This window comes from Pongo pygmaeus, chromosome 1 (genome assembly GCF_028885625.2).
Source record: "Pongo pygmaeus isolate AG05252 chromosome 1, NHGRI_mPonPyg2-v2.0_pri, whole genome shotgun sequence".
NCBI classification, from domain to species: Eukaryota; Metazoa; Chordata; class Mammalia; order Primates; family Hominidae; genus Pongo; species Pongo pygmaeus.
Genome location: NC_072373.2, coordinates 80,788,503 through 80,813,164, shown reverse-complemented (window position 1 = coordinate 80,813,164; position 24,662 = coordinate 80,788,503). Strand labels below are relative to the sequence as shown.

The 24,662-nt window shown below is 36.1% G+C and overlaps 1 protein-coding gene across 6 annotated transcripts in view; it reads right to left on the bottom strand.

The window, feature by feature from the left end:
- The window catches only part of NME7 (NME/NM23 family member 7), a 229,751-nt gene that overhangs the window by 125,334 nt on the left and 79,755 nt on the right, over positions 1–24,662 (bottom strand). For all 6 annotated transcript variants that reach the window (XM_054495624.2, XM_063648948.1, XM_063648956.1 and 3 more), the window contains one exon: positions 20,753–20,858. In XM_054495624.2, coding sequence (XP_054351599.1) covers positions 20,753–20,858 — 106 coding nt within the window. The remainder of the gene's footprint in view (positions 1–20,752; positions 20,859–24,662) is intronic.

Here is a 24,662-nt window from a genome sequence, read left to right as displayed (position 1 = left end):
AAGTTGGTGATAGGTTAGAAAAGAACTAATAACTAAAATAAGTTAGAACTTTGAACCATAGGTTTTCTAGAGTAAGTAAGATGTGTGAATATATAGAAAAGCAAAGAAGGGTACCATTTATTAATCCATTCAAAAATCAATTACACTGACCATGTCCCTTCAATATTTTTCATGTCAACTTCTCCCATGTTTTAACTTATTATTTGGAAACCCAAGATTTTCATAGACTTTTCTGAAAGATACTACCTTTTCTTTAGAAATTTTCCCTCTTTCTTCCTCCTAAGAATCAATTATAATTATGTTGCCAGAATTTCAGCATTTATAATCTGCCATGTAACTTGAATCATCTTTTAAAGTCTTATAAAATGAGATTGTGCTACTTTGGGTTTTCATGTTTTAAAACATATCTTGATAAAGTAACATCATGTGTCCTGAATCCTAGATCACAGATTCATAAAGACTGGCCCAGCTCCTGGGTAGAAGAAGAAAAAAAAAAAAAAGCCTGAAAAGTAGAACCACAGCATGGTAGGAGGAAACTCTTGTCTTCCTTTTGTCATTGTGCAATTACACAGATGTTTAATCTGCAGAGGAAAGGGTTAGGAGGAGACATAGAAAACCAGTACCAGAGGATCCTCCAAAGCAGAGGAGTGGGCACATTCTATCTTTGCTACAAACTCTTTTTTAAGGTATGTTCTCCTCAGGTCTAGATCATGTGTAGCTATGCTCAGCATTAGTTATCATGAGTTCTAAAATGGCATGGTCCTCTAACAGACAAGTGACTGAAAAACAGGCAAGAGGAGTGGCACTGTCATCAAAATTCTGCGTAAAGCTTACATTAATGTTGTTCCTCCTAGAAGTATCTGTGCATACATAGAACCTACTGGGTCAACAAATGAATATTCCAAAGGCATGTGTGTCAGGTTGCCCCAATAATATCATTCCCTGAATGGTGACTCTGAATCTTAAAATAGAAAAAAAAAAAGTGAAAAATAGGAATTATCTAAATTTCTTTTATAATGTTTACTGAAACAAAACACTGAAATTAAATATTATTCAAAATAAAAAACTGAAAAAGTATAAAGAAATTTAAATAATTAAGCTTATAAGTGATATTTATTGTTTGTGGTATTTATAGTTCTGAAGTTATTAAAGCTTAAAATTGTGCTATGACTTTTGAGAAAACCCCATGTCACATTTTTGCCAGTGCTATTTTTTCCCATGAAACTGGGTTTCATTCCAATCTCACTAGAGAAAGATCAATCTAAGCACTGTCTAGCAACAGATCAAGATTTACTGTTATTTTCATTAAACAACTGCTGTAAAGAAGTAAACGTGCATTAGAGAAGCTACTTGTGTAAAGCAGAGTGTCCCAATTACTCACATTTTCCATTATTCCAAAAAATTCTCACCAACCTAAAATCCGGCACAGGGATCTGAGTTATAAGAACAACTGAAAATCAAAAGGTGACTCTTCCCTAACCATCTCCTTGGTTGCTATTGACCTGCCATAGTGAACAAACTAGGAATCTTCAATCATGTATCAACTTTTATAAGGCTTGACTCTGATGACGGCAGATTACTAGAGGAAATGCAAGATGTTCCCTGTCCAAAATTTCTCATAAGTGGCTCTTGTACTGGGTGTTTATCAGGAAAACCCAGGGATTCTTTTAAAAATGCATATTCTTGGGCTCTACTCCAGATATACTGAAAAAAGATTCTAAAATTAGGGTCCATGAATAAGAATTTTAAACAGTCTCCCCAAGTGGTTCTGTTGCACACTAAAGTTTGAGAAGCATTATCTAGCATCTTAGTGTCACAATACTACTGGTTCAGGTTCTAGTCTCACATCCCAACCACGTGAAAGACTTAAGATGCCTTATACCACTTGAGGTAGAATGATACATTGGTAGTCCAGTGAACCATGATTCCTGGTATTCATGCACTTGTAGAGTCTCCTCCTATACTGACTCTGGACCTGGCCATGTGACTTTCTTTAGCTGTGATGCAAACAGAGACATGCTGAGCACTTATCCATTGAGGATTATCTTGGAATGTTACACTTAGAAGCCAGAAACCATCCAGTAAAGAAGCTCAGGCTATACTACTGAAAGATGAGAGGCCACACGGAAAGAGTCTTTTGAGAATGAGATTCAGTCTTGTACACTCCAGCTCCAGTACAGCTCCCAGATGAATGAAGCCACATGAATGACTTACGGCATAGCACAGAAGAATCATCAATTGATAACCCACAGAATTGTGAAAAATAATACATCATTTTTTTCCCTTTTTCTTTTTAGCCTCTATTTCTTAATGATGAGATAAATCATTGTTTTTAAGAAACTAAGTTTTTGACTGGATATCTGGGGGCAGGGCTAAGATGGTAAAGTGGAAGTAGTTCATGTGTGCCACTCCCATGGGGAGAAAACAAAAGTGCTAGTGAACACAGGTTCTGAAGGCTGATCATCTAAGAAACCATGATGAGATACATCAAGGCAGCAGGGGAACACAGAGAAAAAAGAGGGGCAAAGCTGGGCACCAGTCTGTCTAGGCTCAGTGCAGAGCCAGGAGAACCTCTTCAACACGGGAAAGAGTGAGTGAGTGACAGCTCCCAGGGGGACTCACCCTTACCACAGGGACCCATGCAAGACTGAGAAGGAGAGAATCAACCTGGCCTCCCCACAATTCCCCAATATACTTCTAGATTGAGGCAGTGAACCACTCAGATGTTCTGCGGAGGCAACTCCCATGTCCCCCCAGGAAGCACACAGAAAGTAGATTAGGGCAACTTGGCTAGGATAGGGCTTGTCACTCAACTGCAGCCCCAGACTGAGGGAGCCCCTTGGACCAGAATAACCAACAAAAGAAATGCAGACACAAAGGCAGTAATAACTGGGGCCTCCTGCAAGACCCAGGAGCAGACTAGAATTGAAGCCAGACAACCAAACCCACCTTATACCACAATCAAACCCCCAAGGGCATCAAATTAAAAAAAAAAAAGCAAAACAATCCATCCAGAAGACAGCAACTTCAAAAACTGAAGGAATATCAGCCCACACAAATGAGAAAGAACCAGTACAAGAACTCTTACAATGGAAAAAGCTGAAGTGCCTTCTTTCTTCCAAACAACCACACTAGTTCTCCAGTTAAGGGTTCTTAACTGGAATTCAGAATGTGGATAGGAATGAAGATCATCAAGATTCAGAAGAATGTTGAAATCCAATCCAAGGAAGCTAAGAATCACAATAAAACAATGCAGGAGATGAAAGTCAAAATAGCTCATATAGAAAATAATACAACCAATCTGATAGAGCTGAAAAACACACTACAAGAATTTCATAATGCAACCACAAATATTAACAGCAGAATAGACCAAGTGGAGAAAAGAATCTCAGAGACTGAAGACTGGCTTTCTGAAATAATACAGTCAGACAGGAAGAAAACAGAACTTTTAAAAGGAATGAATAAAACCTCTGAGAAATATGAAATTATGTAAAAGACCAAATCTATGACTCTCTGGCATACCTGAAAGAAATGGGAAGAAAGAAAACAAGTTGAAAAACATATTTCAGGATATCATCCATGAGAATTTCCTCAACCTAGCTAGAGAGGCCAACACTGAAATTCAGGAAATGTGGAGAACCACAAGATACTTCAAGATCACCCCCAAGACACATAATCATCAAATTTTCCAAGTTCAAAATGAAAGAAAAAATGTTAAAAGCAGCTAGAGAGAAAGGACAGGTCACCTAAAAAGAGAAGCCCATCAGAATAACAGTGTACCTATCAGCAGAAACCCTACAAGCCAGAAGAGACTGAGGGCCTATATTCAACATTCTTTAAGAAAAGGAATTCCAGCCAATAATTTCATATCCAGTCAAACTAAGCTTCAAAAGCAAAGGAAAAATAAGATCCTTTCAGACAAGAAAATGCTGAGGGAATTCATTAATGCTAGACCTGCCTTACAAGAGCTCCTGAGAGAAGCACTAGATATGGAAAGGGAAGACCATTACCAGCTACTACAAAACACACTTAAGTACACAGACAAGTGATACTATGAAGCAACCACACAAAGAAGTCTGCATAATTGCCAGCTAAGAACACAATGACAGGATCAAATTCACACATATCAATACTAACCTTGAATATAAATGGGCTAAATGCCCCAACTATAAGGCACAGAGTAGCAAGCTGGATAAAGATTCAAGATACATGGTATGCCGTCTTCAGGTGACCTGTCTCACACGCAATGGCACCCACAGGCTCGAAACAGAAATAGAGACAAATCTACCAAGCAAACGGAAAACAGAAAAAAGCAGAAGTTGCAAGCCTAATTTCAGACCAAACAATCTTTAAGCCAAATAGATTTTTAAAAGCCAGAGAATGGCATTACATAATGGTAAAGGGTCCAATTCAACAATTCTTAAATCCTAAAAATTTAGGATTCAACTATCCTAAATCTATATGCACCCAATACAGGTGCACCCAGATTCATAAAACAAGTTCTTAGAGACCTATGAAGAGACTTAGATTCATACACAATAACAGTGGGAGACATCAACACCCTACTGACAGTATTAGATCATTGAGGCAGAAAATTAATAGTTTCAGGATCTGAACTAAACTCTTGACCAAATGGATCTAACAGACATCTACAGAACTCATCACCCTAAGAAGACAGAATATATATTATTTTCATTACCACATGTATTAGTCCATACTCATGCTGCTAATAAAGACATACCTCAGACCCGGTAATTTATAAAGGAAAGAAGTTTAATTGACTCACAGTTCAGCATGGCTGGGGAGGCCTCAAGAAACTTACAATCATGGCAGAAGGGGAAGCAAACACGTCCTTCTTCACATGGTGGCAACAAAGAGAAGTGCAGAGTAAAAGGGGGAAAAGCCCCTTATAAAACCATCAGATCTCGTGAGAACTCACTAATTATCATGAGAACAGCAGTGTGGGGGTAACTGCTACCAAGATTCAAATACCTCCTACCAGGTCCCTCCCATGACACGTCAGAATTATAGGAACCACAATTCAAGATGAGATTTGATTGGGGACACAGCCAAACCATATCACCACATGATACATACTCTAAAATCAACCATGGAATCAGACATAAGACAACCCTCAGCAAACTCAAGAAAACTGAAATCATAACCAACCATACTCTTCTGTGCAATTAAAACAGAAATCAAGGCCATGAAAATTGCTCAAAGCCATATAATTGCATGGAAATTAAACAATCTTCTCCTGAATGACTCTTAGGTAAATAATGAAATTAAGGCAGAAATCAAGAAGTTCTTTGAAATGAATGAGAACAAAGACACAACAAATCAGTATCTCTGGGACACAGCTAAGGCAGTGTTAAGAGGGAAATTATAGCACTAAACAGCCACATCAAAAAGTTGGAAAGATCTCAAGTTAACAATCAAATATCACAACTAGTAGAACTTGAGAACCAAGAACCAACCAACCCCAAAGCTAAGAGAAGACAAGAAATAACCAAAATCAGAGCTAAAATGGAGGAGATAGACAAAAAATCATACAAAAGGTCAATGAATCCAGGAGTTGTTTTTTTAAAAAAAAAATGAGATAAATTGACAGCTAGACTAATAAAGAAAAAAGATACAAATAAACACAATCAGAAATGACAAAGGAGACATTACCACTGACCCCACAGAAATACAAAGAACCATCAGAGACTACTATGAACACCATCATGCACATAAGCTAGAAAATCTAAAATAAATGAATAATTCCTGGACACATACATCCTCCCAACACTGAACCAAGAAGAAATTGAATCCTCAAACAGACCAATAATGACCTCTGAAACTGAATCAGTAAAAGCCTACCAATCAAAAAAAAGGCCCAGGACCAGATGGATTCATAGACATATTCTACCAGATGTACAAAGAAGAGCTAGGATCATTCCCACAGAAGCTATTCCAAAAAATTGAGAAGGAGGGAATCCTCCTCAACTCATTCTATGAGGCCATCATCATCCTGATACCAAAATCTGACAGAGACACAACAAAAAAAGAAAACTTCAGGCCAATGTCCTTGATGTACATCTATATAAAAATTTTCAACAAAATATTAGCAAGCCAAATCCAGCAGCACATCAAAAAGCTAATCCACCATGATCAAGTAGGCTTTATCCCTGGGATACAAGGTTAGTTCAACATACACAAATCAATAAATGTGACTCATCACATAAACAGAACTAAAGACAGAAACCACAGATGCAGAAAAAGCCTTTGATAAAATTCAGCATCCCTTCATGTTAAAAACCCTCAAATAAACTAGGCATTGAAGTAACATACTTCAAAATAATAATAATAATCAATGACAAACCCACAGTCAACATCATGCTGAATGAGCAGAGGCTGAAAGCATTCTCCTTGAAAACCAGAACAAGACAAGGATGCCGTCTATCACCAAATCTATTGAACATAGTATTGCAAGTCCTGGCCAGAGCAATCAGGCAAGAGAAAGATATAAGAGGCATCCAAATAGAGAGAAAGGAAGTCAACCTAGCCCTGTTTGAAGATGACATGATTCTACATCTAAAAAACGCCATTAGTCTCTGCCCAAAAGCTTCTTGAGATGATAAGCAACTTCAGCAAAGTTTCGGGATACAAAATCTATTTATAAAAATCAAGGCCAGGTGCGGTGGCTCACACCTGTAATCCCAGGACTTTGAGAGGCCGAGATGGGTGGATCACTTGAGGTCAGGAGATCGAGACCAGCCTGGCAAACATAGTGAAACTCTGTCTCTAGTAATAATATAAAAATTAGCTGAGCGTGGTGGTGCGTGCCTGTAATCCCAGCTACTCGGGAGGCCGAGGCACAAGAATCGCTCGAACGTGGGAGGTGGAGGTTGCCGTGAGCCGAGATCATGCCACTGCACTCCAGCCTGGGCGACAAAGTGAAACTGTGTCTCAAAAAACAAACAAACAAACAAAAACAATTTATAAAAATCAGTAGCATTCTTATACAGCACCCAAGCTGAGAGCCAAATCAGGAATACAATCCCATTTACAATTGCCAAAAAAAGAGTAAAATATCTAGGAATACAGCTAACCAAGGAGGTTAAAGATCTCTATAATGAAAATTACAAAACACTGCTCAAAGAAATCAGAGATAACACAAACAAATGTAAGAACATTCCATCCTCTTAGATGGGAAGAATCAATATCATTAAAATGGTCATACTGCCTAAAGCAATTTACAGATTCAATGCTATTCCTTTCCATGTACCAGTGACATTCTTCACAAACTGGAAAAAAACTATTTTAATGTTCATATTGAACCAAAAAAGAGCCTGAATTGCCAAGGGAACCCTAAGTAAAAAGATCAAAGCTGGAGGAAGCATATTGTCCAACTTCACACTGTAGTACAAGGCTACAGTAACCAAAAACAACATGGTACTGGTAGAAAAACAGACACACAGACCAATGGAGCAGGATAGAGAGCCCAGATATAAAGCCACACACCTACAACCCTCTGATCTTTGACAAAGCTGACAAAAACAAGCAATGGGGAAAGGACTCCCTATTCAATAAATGATTCTGGGATAACGGGCTAGCTATATGCAGAAGACTAAAACTGGACCCCTTCCTTACACCATATACAAAAATCAACTCAAGATGGATGAAAGACCTAAATGTAAAACCTAAAACTATAAAAACCCTAAAAGATAACCTAGGAAATATCATTTTGGACATAGGAACTGGCAAAGATTTTATGACAAAAATGCCAAAAGCAATTGCAACAAAAGCAAACATTGATAAATCAAAAATAAGCTAAAGAGCTACTGCATAGCAAAAGAAACTATGAACAGAGTAAACAGACAACCTACAGAATGAGAGAAAATATTTGCTAACTATATGTCTGACAGAGATCTAATATCCAGAATCTATGAGGAACTTAAACAAATTTACAAGAGAAAAATAAGAACAACCCCATAACACAGTGGGCAAAGGACATGAACAGACAATTTTCAAAAGAAGACACACATGCAGCCAACAACCATGAAAAAAAGCTCAATATCACTGATAATTAGAGAAATGCAAATCAAAACCACAGTGAGATACCATCTCACACCAGTCAGAATGGCTATTACTAAAAAGTCAAAAAACAACAGATGCTGGCTAGGTGGTGGAGAAAAAGGAACACTTATATACCTGTTGGGGGAAGTGTAAATTAGCTCAGATATTGTGGAAGACAGTGTGGCGAATGCTCAAAGACCTAAAGCCAGAAATACCATTTGACACAGCAATCCCATTACTGGGTACATACCCAGAGGAATATAAATCATTCTACCATAAACGCATGCAAATGTTCATTGAAGCACTATTCACAATAGTAAAGACATAAAAGCAACCTAAATGCCCATCACTGGTAGACTGGATAAAGAAAACATGGTACATATACACCATGGAATATTCTGCAGCCATTAAAAAAAAAAAAATGAGATCATGTCCTTTACAGGAACATGAACGGAACTGGAGGCCATTATCCTTAGCAAACTAATGAAGGAACAGGAAACCAAATACCACATGTTCTCACTTACAAGTGGAAGCTAAATAATGAAAAGACATGGACAGAAGTTGAAAAACAGACACTGGGGCTTTCTTAAGGGTGGAGGATGGGAGAAGGGATAGGTTTGGAAGAAAAAAAATACCTACAGAGTACTATACTTGGTACTGGGGTGACGAAATAATCTGTTAACTAAACCCGAGTCAAGAGTTTACCTACATAACAAAACTGCACACGTACCCCTGAACCTAAAATAAAAGTTTAAATATTTTTAAGAGTTAAATTAAATTTAAAAAATATTTTAGGATAGTTTGTTATACAGCAATAATAACTAAATTTCACTATTTGTAAATGATTTTTCTTAATACATACTTACCTCTTCAGGGCCATTAAATGCAATCCTTCCTCAAAATTAGGATTCTTTTGTAGGGACTAACAGAACTCTTGAGATTCCTTCTAAATCAATAAATCACCAGTTTTATTTAAAGTCCCTAAAACTTATAGATCCATAGGATATTTTCACTGCCTATAATTTTATGTTTCAAAAATGTATGCTAAGCTTTGTGCATTCAAAGTCAGGGTCCTAACATGTAGTTCAGTGTACTTGGTGCAATTGATAAAATTCCATCCAACTGTTTACTTTTTCAGATAGAGCAGAAAACATTCACAAAACTCCACAATGGTGACATTCTAAGCAAAACTGGGCCCACTTCTGGAATTTTTGTTAAAACTGAGTTAAATATACAATGTTTAGCTCTCTTTATACCAAAAAATGTCATGCCTCTTTCACAGCATCCTAGAGGATGAACTGCATGAAGGAAATCAAATATGAAAAAGCTGAGCACTTAACTGATTCAATCGGCCCAAATTTAGGAGGTTGTATGCATCTACCAGGGTTCTTGGCTTACGCAGCACCAAAGCTACCATTACAGTGGATAGTAAAACTCTGAAAGAGGCTCTGAGTAAGAATAACCCAATTTCTAAAAGTGAGGACATGATAAATAAGACCTAGCGCCTACCAGTCCCATTTTAATTCTTATACCAGAGCCAATTCTGATGTTAAATTTACAAATTGGTCAATATTCTAATAAATAATTTGCTTCCTAGTAAATTAAATGCAGACAACCACAAAATAGTATCTAAACTTTCTTTGAAATATTCTCCATGAAAATACAATTAATTTTTACAACCAAAACACAACATCAAGGTACAGAATACAATTTCCAATTTATTTCTTTTTCTCTATCTCTCTCTCTTTTTAATATAGACAGGGTCTTGCTATGCTGGCCTGGCTGATTTCAAACCCCTGACCTCAAGCAATCCTCCTACCTCGGCCTCCTAGAGTACTGGGATTACAGGCATGAGCCACCATGCCTGGCCAAAATTTTCTTTTATAAGAATTTTCTACACAGTTTCACAGAATAATAGAATATATGGGTTTAAATGCTCAGATAAAACTTTTAAACAATCTTAACTCATTTTACTGATGAAACTAAACTTCAAAAAGGACTGTGTTATAAACAATGCAGTAAAATTGTTTAATGCATAAATCTGTCATAAGGAAAATTTCTAACAAAATTTCAGGGTTCTACTACTCAATAAAAAGGCTAAATTGTTTCGCCATTACAAGTATAAAAGCCACTCTCCCAGATTTGGCTACCTCCTCTTGCCCAGTGTCAACCATAATAGGCAATCAAAAAATAGCTACTGAATCAATCAGATGTAAGCAATAAACCTACTTCATGCACTTAAATCGGACCTAGGCTTTAACTGGGGAAAAAAATTAAAGCACTTTATTCCTTTAACAATGACAACATTTTTCTCCCTGTAGATGATGAATGTAAATGTTGGATTTTTGTTAGCATTATAAAACTATTACTTTGTTACAAGACAGTCATTCAACTTTGCTTAAAAATTAAAAGATAATGGTATTAGTGGCAGCAGCAGTAGTAGTAATAGAGTAGTAATCATAATACTAAAAATGTATAACACTTATACAGCACTAAACTACGTGCTGGGAACTGTCTAGAGCACCTTCCATACACTAATGCACTTAATCCTTAGTTACCCCATGAAAAATGTATAGAATTATTCTCATTTTAGAAATAAGGAAACAAGGTAGAAAGAGATGAAGTAATTAAGCCAATATCCATGGCTAGTAAGTGGCAGAGCCAGAATTCAAACCTAAACAGCCTGATTTCAGAGTAAAAGTAATTTATTTTATTGATGGAATTAATAACTACCTATAAATAATACTGAGAACATAATATACATATTGCATAATTTTAAAGTAAAAAGAACACAAGAACATTCACCTTGTTTTTCTTCCCTTTTAAAACCTGAGTCCTAAAATGACAATATATTTTAATCTGCATATCTAAAAAGACCACAAATGCCTCAAATATACCTTATTTTTCCCACTATTTATCTCACAGACCAAGAACTCTTTATGTTCTAGCTCTCTTAGAAATGAAAAGTGAAACCACTGCATCCACATAGATTAACTATAGGTCTATGAACTAAGGCCACCTACATACACATGACTACTACTTGTGCCAAGAAGTTTCTTGCCCACAAATATAAGGCAGTAAATCAGTAAATAACTTCATTGTTGGCTTCAGGAACTTCCCAAAAATCCATTTACCCCAACAATAGAGTACTCAAACAGTCCCCTTTCACAGTATTCCCTCTACTGCTCAAACAACTCATTTATCAAACAGCTGTGTATTTACAAGACTTGGTTAAGATCCTTAGCCTGCTGTTGCTACAAACCTTCAACCATTATTATATCATGAATGTTGCCCAGTCTCAATCAGACGACTGCATTGAAAGCTCTTAAACGTCTCAAGGTTTTGCAATATCTACCCCTGAACTCTCCCTTGCAGAGTCTACTAAGCCTTGATCAAGGTTGTGCTTGCCCTTTATTGTATTAAGCAATAAACTTTGCTTTGCTTCATCAACAGGATATTCTGGCCTTTTTTTGGGAAGTCAGCAGTCAACAGAAGGGACAATCCTATTCCATTTCAGCTGCTCTCTTATCAGCAACTCCTTTTTTAAAATAAAAATCTTTAAAAATAAAAATAAAAATCTTCCTTCATGCCTATACTAGATTACAGGTAAAATTAAATATATTAATACCAGGAGATGGGATTATTATAGAAACAGATAAACATAAACCAGCAAATGAAAGGGGGCCATGTGAACCTAATAATAAATTCAATATGCGACTTCAAACTATATTTCATTAAAATGACAGTTTAATCTGAATTGGGTTAATTACCTACTTCAAAATGGTCTTAAATTATTCCAAAAATACAGGTTTAGAAATAAAAGGAAAGAAAAGCCTTGGGTTGCCAAAGTTTATTCTGCCATCTCAGTAGATTTTTACAAAAATTTCTTTGCCTTAATTAAGTTATATGACCTAATGTTATATATCAAATATAAATATATAAAATATAAATAGCTCTAAAAACCATTAAATCCTGTATAAACAGAAAAATAATATATTAAAATTATTAATAGTTATTTTGATATCAACTTTCACTTACATACATTATTTTTTGGTTTTAGTTATATGTGCAATTATTTTTATTCTTCAACTTTTAACTTCTGGGGTACATGTGCACAACATGCAGGTTTGTTACATAGGTAAATGTGTGCCATGGTGGTTTGCTGCACATATCAACTCATTATCTAGGTATTAACCCCAGCATCCACTAGCTATTCTTTCTGATGCTCTCCCTCCCCCCGCCCCCCATGACAGGCCGCAGTATGTGTTGTTCCCTGACCATGTGTCCATGTATTCCTATCGTTCAGCTGCCACTTGTAAGTGAAAACATGCAGTGTTTGGTTTTCTGTTCCTGAGTTAGTTTGCTGAAGATAATGGCTTCCAGCTCCATCCATGTCCCTGCAAAGGATATGATCTTGTTCCTTTTTATGGCTACATAGTACTCTATCATGTATATGTACCACATTTTCTATATCCAGTCTATCATTGATGGGCATTTGGGTTGACTCCACGTCTTTGCTATTGTGAACCGTGCTGCAATGAACATACACGTGCATGTATTTTTATAATAGAATGATTTATATTCCTTTGCGTATATACACAGTAATGGGATTGCTGGGTCAAGTGGTATTTCTGCCTCTAGATCTTTGAGGAATCACCACACTGTCATCCACAATGAAGGAACTAATTTTCCACTCCCAGTAACAGTGTAAAAGTGTTCCTTTTTCTCCACAGCCTCACCAGTAATGGTTGTTTCTTGACTTTTCAATGATCACCATTCTGACTGGTGTGAGATGGTATCTCATTGTGGTTTTGACTTGCATTTTTTTAATGATCAGTGATGTTGAGCTTTTTTAAAAATTATTATACTTTAAGTTCTAAGTTACATGCGCAGAATGTGCAGTTTTGTTACATAGGTATACACGTGCCCTGCTGGTTTGCTGCACCCATCAACCTATCACCTATATTAGGTATTTCTCCTAATGTCATCCCTCCCCTAGCCTCCCACCCCCGACAGGCCCCAGTGTGTGATGTTCCCTTCCCTGTGTCCATGTGTTTTCACTGTTCAACTCAGACTTATGAGTGAGAACATGCAGTGTTTAGTTTTCTGATCTTGTGATAGTGTGCTGAGAATGACAGTTTCCAGCTTCATCCATGTCCATGCAAAGGACATGAACTCATCATTTTTTATGGCTACATAGTATTCCATGGTGTACATGCGCCACATTTTCTTAATTCAGTCTATCATTGATGGGCATTTGGCTTGGTTCCAAGTCTTTGCTATTGTGAATAGTGCTGCATTAACATACGTGTGAATCTGTCTTTACAGCAGAATGATTTATAACCCTTTGGGTATATGCCTAGTAATGGGATTGCTGGGTCAAATGGTATTTCCAATTCTAGATCCTTGAGGAATCGCCACACTGTCTTCCACGATGGTTTAACTAATTTATACTCCCACCAACAGTGTAAAAGCATTCCCATTTTTCCACAACCTCTCTAGCATCTGTCATGTCCTGATTTTTTAATAATCACCATTCTAACTGGCGTGAGATGGTATCTCATTGTAATTTTGATTTGCATTTCTCTAATGACCAGGGATGAGGAGCATTGTTTCATATGTCTGTTGGCTGCATAAATGTCTTCTTTTGAGAAGTGTCTGTTCATATTCTTTGCCCATTTTTTGATGGGGTTGTTTGTTTTTTTCTTGTAAGTTTGTTTACATTCTTTGTAGATTCTAGATATTAGCCCTTTGTCAGATGGATAGATTGCAAAAATTTTCTCCTATTCTGTAGGTTGCCTGTTCACTCTGATGATAGTTTCTTTTGCTGTGCAGAAACTCTTTAGTTTAATTAGATCCCATTTGTCAATTATGGCTTTTGTTGCCATTGCTTTTGGTGTTTTAGACATGAAGTCTTTGACCATTCCTATGTCCTGAATGGTATTGCCAAGGATTTCTTCTAAGATTTTTATGGTCCTAGGTCTTATTAAAGTCTTTGATCCACCTTGAGTTGATTTTTGTAAAAGGTGTAAGGAAGGGGTCCAGTTTCAGTTTTCTGCATATGGCTAGCCAGTTTTCCCAACACCATTTATTAAATAGCGAATCTTTTCCCCATTGTTTGTGTGTGTCAGGTTTGTCAAAGATCAGATTGTTGTAGCTGTGTGGTGTTATTTCTGAGGCCTACATTCTGTTCCATTGGTCTATATATCTGTTTTGGTGTCAGTACAATGCTGTTTTGGTTACTGTAGCCTTGCAGTATAGTTAGAAGTCAGGTAGCATAACGCCTCCAGCTTTGTTCTTCATGCCCAAGATTGTCTTGGCTACGCGGGCTCATTTTTGGTTCCATATGAAGTTTAAAGTAGTTTATTCCAATTCTGTGAAGAAAGTCAATGGTAGCTTGATGGGGATAGCATTGAATCTATAAATTACTTTGAGCAATATGGCCATTTTCATGATACTGATTCTTCCTATCCATGAGCATGGAATGTTTTCCCATTTGTTTGTGTCCTCTCTTATTTCCTTGAGCAGTGGTTTGTAGTTCTCCTTGAAGGGGTCCTTCATGTCCCTTTTAAGTTGTATTCCTAGGTATTTTATTCTCTTAGTAGCAACTGTGAATGGGAGTTGATGCACGATTTGGCTCTCTGTTTGTCTGTTATTGGGGTATAAGAATGCTTGTAATTTTTGCACATTGATTTTGTATCCTGAGACTTTGCTGAAGTTGCTTATCAGCTTAAGGAGGTTTTGGGCTAAGACAATGGGTTTTTCTAAATATACAATAATGTCATCTGTAAACAGACACAATTTGACTTCCTCTCTTCCTATCTGAATACCTTTTATTGCTTTCTCTTGCCTTATTGCCCTGGCCAGAACATCTAATACCATGTTGAACAGGAGTGGTGAGAGAGGGCATCCTTGTCTTGTGCCGGTTTTCAAAGGGAATGCTTCAAGTTTTTGCCCATTCAGTATGATATTGGCTGTGGGTTTGTCATAAACAGCTCTTATTATTTTGAGATATGTTCCATCAATACCTAGTTTATTGAGAGTTTTTAGCATGAAGGGGTGCTGAATTTTATTGAAGGCCTTTTCTGCATCTATTGAGGTAAGCATGTGTTTTTTGTCACTGGTTTTGTTTATGTGATGAATTATGTTTATTGATTTGTGTATGTTGAACCAGCCTTGCATTCCAGCGATGAAGCCTCTTGATTGTGGTGGATAAGCTTTTTGATGTGCTGCTGGATTCGGTCTGCCAGTATTTTATTGCGGATTTTCGCATAGATGTTCATCAGAGATATTGGCCTGAAATTTTCTTTTTTTGTTGTGTCTCTTCCAGGTTTTGGTATCAGGATGATGCTGGCCTCATAAAATGAGTTAGGAAGGATTCCCTCTTTTTCTATTGTTTGGAACAGTTTCAGAAGGAATGGTACCAGCTCCTCTTTGTACCTCTGGTAGAATTTGGCTGTGAATCTGTCTGGTCCTGGACTTTTTTTGTTTGGTAGGTTATTAATTATTGCCTCAATTTCAGAACCTGTTATTGGTCTGTTCAGGGGTTCTACTTCTTCCTGGCTTAGACTTGGGAGGGTGTATGTGTCCAGGAATTTATCCATTTCTTCTAGATTTTCTAGTTTATTTGCGTAGAGGTGTTTAAAATATTCTCTGATGGTAGTTTGTGTTTCTACGGGATCAGTGGTGATATCCTCTATATCATTTTTTATTAAATCTATTTGATTCTTCTCTCTTTTCTTCTTTATTAGTCTGGCTAGCAGTCTATCTATTTTGTTGATGTTTTTCAAAAAACCAGCTCCTGGATTCATTGATTTTTTGTGTCTCTATCTCCTTCAGTTCTGCTCTGATCTTAGTTATTTCATGTCTTCTGCCAGCTTTTGAATTTGTTTGCTGTTGCTTCTCTAGTTCTTTTAATTTTGATGTTAGGGTGTCAATTTTAGATCTTTCCTGCTTTCTCTTGTGTGCATTTAGTGCTATAATTTTCCCTCTAAACACTACTTTAAATGTGTCCCAGAGATTCTGGTATGATGTATCTTCGTTCTCATTGGTTTCAAAGAACATCTTTATTTCTGCCTTCATTTTGTTATTTATCCAGTAGTCATTCAGGAGCAGGTTGTTCAGTTTCCATGTATTTTGTGCAGTTTTGAGTGAGTTTATTAATCCTGAGTTCTAATTTGATTGCACTGTGGTCTGAGAGACTGTTTGTTATAATTTCCATCTTTTGCACTTGGTCAGGAGTGTTTTACTTCCAATTGTGTGGTCAATTTTAGAATAAGTGTGATAAGGTGCTGAGAAGAATGTATATTCTGTTGATTTGAGGTGGAGAGTTCTGTGGAGGTCTATTAGGTCCGCTTGGTTCAGAGCTGAGTTCAAGTCCTGAATATCCTTGTTATTTTTCTATCTCGTTGATCTGTCTAATATTGACAGTGGGGTGTTAAATTCTCCCACTATTATTGTGTGGGAGTCTAAGTCACTTTGTAGGCCTCTAAGCATGTGCTTAATGAATCTGGGTGCTCTTGTATTGGGTGCATACATATTTAGGACAGTTAGTACTTCTTGCTGCATTGTTCCCTTTACCATTAATGTAATGCCCTTCTTTGTTGCTTTTGATCTTTGTTGGTTTAAAGTCTGTTTTATCAGAGATTCGGATTACAACTCCAGCTTTTTTTGCTTTCCATTTGCTTGGTAAATATTCCTCCATCCCTTTACTTTGAGCCTATGTATGTCTTTGCAAGTGAGATGGGTCTCCTGAATACAGCACACTGATGGGTCTTGACTCTTTATCCAATTTGCCAGTCTGTGTCTTTTAACTGGGGCATTTAGCTTGTTTACATTTAAGGTTAATACTGTTATTTGTGAATCTGATCCTGTCATTATGATGTTAGCTGGTTGTTTTGCCTGTTAGTTAATGCAGTTTCTTCATAGTGTCGATGTTCTTCACAATTTGGTATGTTTTTGCAGTGGCTGATACCGGTTGTTCCTTTTCATGTTTAGTGCTTCTTTCAGGAGCTCTCGTAAGGCAGGTCTGGTGGTGACAAAATCCCTCAGCATTTGCTTGTCTGTAAAGGATTTTATTTCTCCTTTACTTATGAAGCTTAGTTTGGCTGGATATGAAATTCTGGGTTGAAAATTCTTTTCTTTAAGAATGTTGAATATTGGCCCCCACTCTCTTCTGGCTTGTAGGGTTTCTGCAAAGATATCTGCTGTTAGTCTGATGGGCTTCCCTTTGTGGGTAAACCAACCTTTCTCTCTGGCTGCCCTTAACATTTTTTTGTTCATTTCAACCCTGGTGAATCTAACGATTATGTGTCTTGGGGTTGCTCTTCCCGAGGAGTATCTTTGTGGTATTCTCTGTATTTCCTGAATTTGAATGTTGGTCTGTCTTGCTAGTTTGGGGAAGTTCTCCTGGATAATATCCTGAAGAGTGTTTTCCAACTTGGTCCCATTCTCCCTGTCACTTTCAGGTACACCAATCAAACGCAGATTTGTCTTTTCACATAATCCCATATTTCTTGGAGGCTTTGTTCATTTCTTTTTATTCCTTTTTCTCTAATCTGGTCTTCTCTTTGTATTTCATTAAGTTGATCTTCAGTCACTGACATCCTTTCTTCCACTTGATCGATTTGACTATTGATACTTGTGTATTCTTCACAAAGTTTTGTGCTGTGCTTTTCAGCTCCATCAGGTCATTCATGTTCTTCTCTGCATTGGTTATTCTAGTTAGCAATTCGACTTGAGCTTTTTTTCATGTGTTTGTTGGGTGCATGAATGTCTTCTTTTGAGAAGGGTCTGTCCATGTCCTTTGCTCACCTTTTAATGAGGTTGTTTTTTCTTGTAAATTTAAGTCCCTTGTAGATTCCAGGTATTAAACCTTTGTGAGATGGATAGATTGCAAAAATTTTCTCTCATTCTGTAGGTTGTCTGTTCACTCTGATGATAGTTCATTTTGCTGTACAGAAGCTCTTTAGTTTAATTAGATCCAATCTGGCAATTTTTGTTTTTGTTGCAATTGCTTTTCATGTTTTGTTCATGAAATTGTTGCCCATGCCTATGTCCTGAATGGTATTGACTAGATTTTCTACTAGGGTTTTTATAGTTTTGGGTTTTACATTTCAGTCTTTAATTCATCTTGAGTTAATTTTTGTATACAGTGTAAGGAAGGGGTCCCGTGTCAATTTTCTCCATGTGGCTATCAGTTCTCCCAGCTATATGTGCAATTATTAAGGTATACAACTAGTATTTATTCTTGTACCACTTTATTTTATTTCACTCTCCTTGCAACATATTTTTCCTTGAAAAGGATTAGATCAGATAAATTGAATAAAACATTTTAGGGTGTCAAGGATAAGCTTTTTAAAAAGTTGATGCCTATAAACAAGAACTTTTTCAAAATGTGAGTGTACTATGTGTGTGCATGTATATATGTATATGTACATAAATATACATGGGTGTATGTATGTGCATGTGTGTGTACAGGTTGAATATTCCTTACAGAAATGCTTGTGACAAGCAGTGTTTTGGATTTCAATTTTTTTTTGGATTTTGAAATATCTGTAGTTATGTATTTGTGGAGCATCCCTAATTCAAAAATCCAATAAACATAAACCAGTGGTTGAAAATGCTACAATGACCATTTCCTCTGAGCTTCATGTCTGTGCTCAAAAAATTTTGGAGTTTGGAGTAATTTGGGTTTCAGATTTTTGGATTAGGGATACCACACCTGTGTAGACACTCACATACACACACACAATCTCCCCAGCTAAGAAAAATGAGTGAAACATAAAATCCCAGGTTTTTTCCATAAATTTTCAACACTAGCCATTTCAAATATTACTATCACTTCCTATAGAATTGTAACTAATCATATGCCATGTGACTTTTTTGTGGCTATTGCTATTGGGGCAATAGAGTATAGAGGGAACAGAATGGAGATTAAAAACAAACAAACAAACAGGGTTTGCATCCTCAATTTCCATTCCAAATTAGGAGAAACAACTTAATCTCATGGAACCTTAGCTTGCCTATCTGGAAAAGAGCAACAAATTTACCTACTTGACATACTTGTTGTGAAGATTAAAGATAATGTATAAGGAACCAGTCTGCTCCCTGGCACATAGTGGTATATTCTCCATAAGTGTTTGTTACCCATGCTGCATGTTAGTTCCTTATAATCATGGTCCTAAGGATTTACAATATACTAAAATACTTCCTAAATAATTAAAGAAGTATTAATTATGCAGCAAGATCTTTAAGGCTCATATCCTTCCAACAAGTAACTCTATTTCTAGGAAACTAGCCAGAGGAAAAGATTAGAGATATCATCAAATATTTATGTATAAAGATATTCTTCAAAGTTTTAATTTTAATATCAAAACACTGAAAACAACCTAAGTATCCAAATACCATACTACATCTATACAATTGCTGTTAAATATTAAAGAATCTATTAAAATATTAATGAGGACTTAACAGCAGCCAGAAATGCTCACAAAAATTATATTTAAACAACAGCCTATAGACCTAAATCTCAACCATTACACTCATGTGTAGCAGTGTACACACATGCACATACAAATGCAGAAAAAAATGATTTAGAGGAAATGCATCAAGACATTAACAATGACTATCTTCAGGTGATGGGAATTCAGTAATTTTTTACTTCATTTTTAATGGTTTTTTATTTCCAATTTTCTACTACATACATGGAATACTTGGATACTTAGGAGACATAAAATTTTAAAATCCATTCACTTCTGTATATTATTTAGTATATTCTAGTTTTTTAAGGGTGATCTTTTTAACCATAGCCCATCTTACTTCCAAAAAGATTTGAGATACCTAACAAAAATATATATACCAGACTAAAATAAATAAAATAAAGAAATTGAGACAAAAATAAGAAAAGAACTTGCAAACTCTTTCTCTCTATATATGTATATATGCAAACATGTATATACATACATATGTCAAAGAACTGTTTCAGATACAGAGAACTGAAGGAAATTTCTCCAGCCTTCTCAGGAAGGGTATACTGGAGGTATGGCAGACATTGTTTTAATTTGTACAACAGGAGTGCTATTGGCTGGGCACAGTGGCTCATGCCTGTAATCCCAGCACTTTGGGAGGCAGAGGTGGGTGGATTATCTGAGGTCAGGAGTTCGAGACCAGCTTGACCAATATGGTGAAACCCTGTCTCTACTAAAAATACAAAAATTAGCCAGGCATGGTGGCATGTGCCTGTACTCCCAGCTACTCAGGAGGCTGAGGTTGCAGTAACTCGAGATCATGCCACTGCACTCCAGCTTGGACAACAGAACTAGACTCTGTCTCAAAAAAAAAAAAAAAAAAGTGCTATTTAAGTAAATTAACTGAATCACAGTTTGTGATTAGAAAGAGAGGAGTCAGACTAAAAGTCAATTAACCAAGATCTGTAGCAGTATGACTGAGCCTGAGCATGATCAGCAACTCAAAGACCACCTCCTAAAAATGCACAAAGAAAAAGACAAATAGAGATTTAGACAGATTTTCCCTTATATTTTGTCACCTTTATTCAAGTGCCTTCAAAGAAAAAAAATGGAAATACTGAAAGTATACTTTAATTTCTATACATAAAGTACATCAAGAAAATAAACATTGCTCTCCTATTAACAAAATGTATTGAATATAGTGTATTCAACACAGCACTTACCTTCACTGACAGCATGAGGTTTAACAATGCAACAGGTACAATTGGTAAATTTAGCAGTGTTTGCCGGCCCACAACCTCCACTTGAAGGAAAAAACAACTCCATCTCCTAAAGACAGAGAGAAATGATTTTGACAAATGTGATCTCTTATCTTGAACTTACAAGATATTTCTGTTGGGGAGGAGAATCATGCAATTACTTTTAGAGCTTCATCGTATAAATTTTCTGTTTCAGATTTTCTAAAAATGAGTTTTAAAAAGACACACTGATTAAATTAACCCTGTTTCAAGACTTAGAACCAGAAGAGCATATAAAGAAGTATCAATCAAAGCAATGAGAATATGTGTCATTTTGTTCCAGGAATATAGTGAACAAAGATTTAATAAATTTTGAATATTGGAAATACCAATATAAAGTTCTTATTCTCCCCAAAGCATTAGTTAATTAGACACAAATTAATTTTAAATTTTTCATTAAAATATGTAAAATAGAATTTAAAACTAGGAAATTTTATAGGAACAGAGATTAATATCAGGAATCTGAGAACTACAGCTACTTAAAACTAACTATAGGCCTAGTATAAAATAAAATCAAATGAACCATGTTTTATAAACAGATTCAGGCTGTGTTATTCGCTTTGCATGTGGTTCACTAAAATGGCAACACAACAATTTGAACTAGCCACAAAGATGGTCACACTAATCAGTTCTTTTAATTACTTAGATGCTTTCCTGTCTCTAAGCTTTCACTGCTATTATTTCTACTATTCCCTATAAAACCCTCTGACTCAAGCTCCAAAGAATCTTTCCAATGTGTAAAGAACCACCTCAAATACCACTTACCACTAGGAGGCATTTCCTGATGCCTCCTTCCACCAACCTTTGCTCCCCCAAAGTTATGGTTATTTGGGTACTTACCTTCCATCAAATCATAAATTTGAAAAAGAGGGAACTAAGTTGTATAGCTCTGTAGGACCCACAGCACCTAAAACAATGTCTGGCTCAATGCAAATAGCCCTTGGTATACACAAGGGATTGGTACTCAAATCCCTGTGTGTACTCAAATCCATGCATGCTCAAGTCCTGTAGTCAGCCCTGTGGAATCTGTTTATAGGAAAAGTCAAATCTCTGTAGATGTGAGTTTCACATCCTGCAAATACTGTATTTTCAATCCTTCTGTTGAAAAAAATCCACATATAAGTAGACTCGTGCAGTTCAAACGTGTGTTGTTTATGGGTCAACTGTGTTTATTTTTCATTAAATTTAAAATGAAAAGATTATAGAATGTGTTAATATGCCACATTGATGAGCATTTTTTTAAACACAAGGATGATGAGGAATTATTTAAATAGTAGTGTATACACTTGAGCATTTCCAGTGGTAAGACACTAGAATAAAAAGTGTTCTATTCCTAAGATATCAAGTGCCTTTCTATCATATTGCTGCCATTATTTATTATTCTTTTTAATCAATAACAACAGCAACTACCCCTTTTAGTCCTATAACAGATGCTTTGATTGCATGGTCCGAGAGAACCTTTATGGTACAGATGAAAATTCAAATACCTACAGGGACCTGGCAGATGATCAATGAAGGAATGAAGTAGAAGTGGTGTGACAAGAGAATATGATAGAGTAGCAAACTAGAAAGGGCATGTCCTTTCGAGAGTTCCCATTAGTCTGTTCCCTTCACAACAAAATTCAAAAGAAATATCTTTCTTTTCCATTTCCATTTTTACTTCCTCTCTTATAGTCTCTTTTAAACCCATAACCAATTAGGTTTTCATTCCACCAAAGCTGCTCATTAAAATCCCTTACTACCTCCATGTTGCTAAGTCCACTGGTTAATTACTCTCAGCCCTCACCTTACCTGATCAAACAGTATTTGACACAGTTTGTCACATCCTACACTCTGGAATGTTTTCATTACTTGCCTTTCTTCCTACCTCACTGGCTACTCCCTCTCAGTCTCCTTTGATGGTTTTCTCCTATCTAGCTGACCTCTATGTGTTGGAGAGCGCCAGGGCTTAGTCCATCTTCGTTACTTGTTCACTAGCAGTTTCTCAATGAATATTTGGGAATGACTGAAATTCAGCAGCTAATAAATTCTGCATGTGCTAAACAAAATAAATATATCCACAGTGTACAAATGAGAAAAATGAGGCTCAGAAAGCTTAAGTAATAAGCCCTTACAAGTTAGCAAGTGGCAAAGCCAGGATTCAAATCCAAGTGACTGTAGCTCCAAAAACCATGTACTTTTTCTATTATCTGTCTTTCCAAAGTAAAAAGCAGTGTTACATTGTTCTATCTCTAGTTTAACAAATTATTTAACAATTAATTCACCAATTATTTTTGTCTCAACTTTCCTTTGATTTCTTTTCTCGCTCAATTTTTAAAAATAAAAATGCCAGCTTTCCAAGTACCCAGATTTTCAAGTACCATATTTACCTATGCTGAATAAATATTTATTTATAAAGCATGAAGATTTTACATAAATGTATCTTCTTAGTGAAACGTGAATAAGAGCGCTTTTAGTAGGTCATTGTTATGGCAATTAATTCAAAGTCTTTATAAAACAAAGTCACAAAAATAATATCCATGCTCCTTTGGGATTTGAGGGGGCTAAAATATTTTGTATAAAGATTCTGTTCTTCCAAAGATTCCTGCTATTACTCTTGGTCTTTTACATTTTCCTAAATTCCCTAGTAGGAAAGAATAAATATTTATAGCTTTACAAAAAATTAAAAATTCAGACTGAATTTGAAAGCTTTAGGTATATAATTTTTTAATTTTTTAAACAAATTATAAAGTATATAGTTGTACTACTTCATAAATTTTCACCCTGATAGGATTTCCTGGTAATTTCACTAAAGCATTTGTAATTAATCTATACTAATAATTTTATTATGATAATAAAAGTATGGCTAAATGGTGGTCAGTTAAAAGTTTCTCCAAAACTTTTTACTTGTAATAGTAATTTAAAATGAATATCATTTCTGTAAATGTCCCAAATTAAAACAGTATAGATCAATGGAAGAGAACAGAGGCCTCAGAAGTAACGGCACACATCTCCAACCATCTGATTTTTGACAAACCTGACAACAAGCAATGGTGAAAGGATTCCCTATTTAATAAATGCTATTGGGAAAACTGGCTAGCCATATGCAGAAAACAGAAACTGGACCCCTTCCTTTCATCTTATACCAAAATTAACTCAAGATGGACAAAGACATAAACGTAAGACCTAAAACCATAAAAACTCTAGAAGAAAACTTCAGCAATACCATTCAGGATATAGGCATAGGCAAAGACTTCATGACTAAAAGACCAAAAGCAATGGCAACAAAAGCCAAAATTGACAAATGCGATCTAATTAAACTAAAAAGCTTCTGCACAGCAAAAGAGAAATTATCATCAGAGTGAACAGGCAACCTATAGAATGGGAGAAAATTTTTGCAATCTATTCATCTGACAAAGGGCTACTGTCCAGAATCTACAAGGAACTTAAACACATTTACAAGAAAAAACAAACAGCCCCATCAAAAAGTAGGCAAAGTATATGAACAGACACTTCTCAAAAGAAGACATTTATGCAGCCAACATATGAAAAAAAAGCTCATCCTGGGCATTAGAGAAATGCAAATCAAAACCACAATGAGATACCATCTCATGCCAGTTAGAATGATGATCACTAAAAAATCAGGAAACAACAGATGCTGGAGAGGATGTGGAGAAATAGAAACACTTTTACACTGTTGGTGAGAGTGTAAATTAGTTCAACCTTTGTGGAAGACAGTGTGGTAATTCCTCAAGGATCTAGAACCAGAAATAGCATTTGACCCAGCAATCCCATTTCTGGATATACACCCAAAGGATTATAAACCATTCTATTGTAAAGACACATGCACACGTGT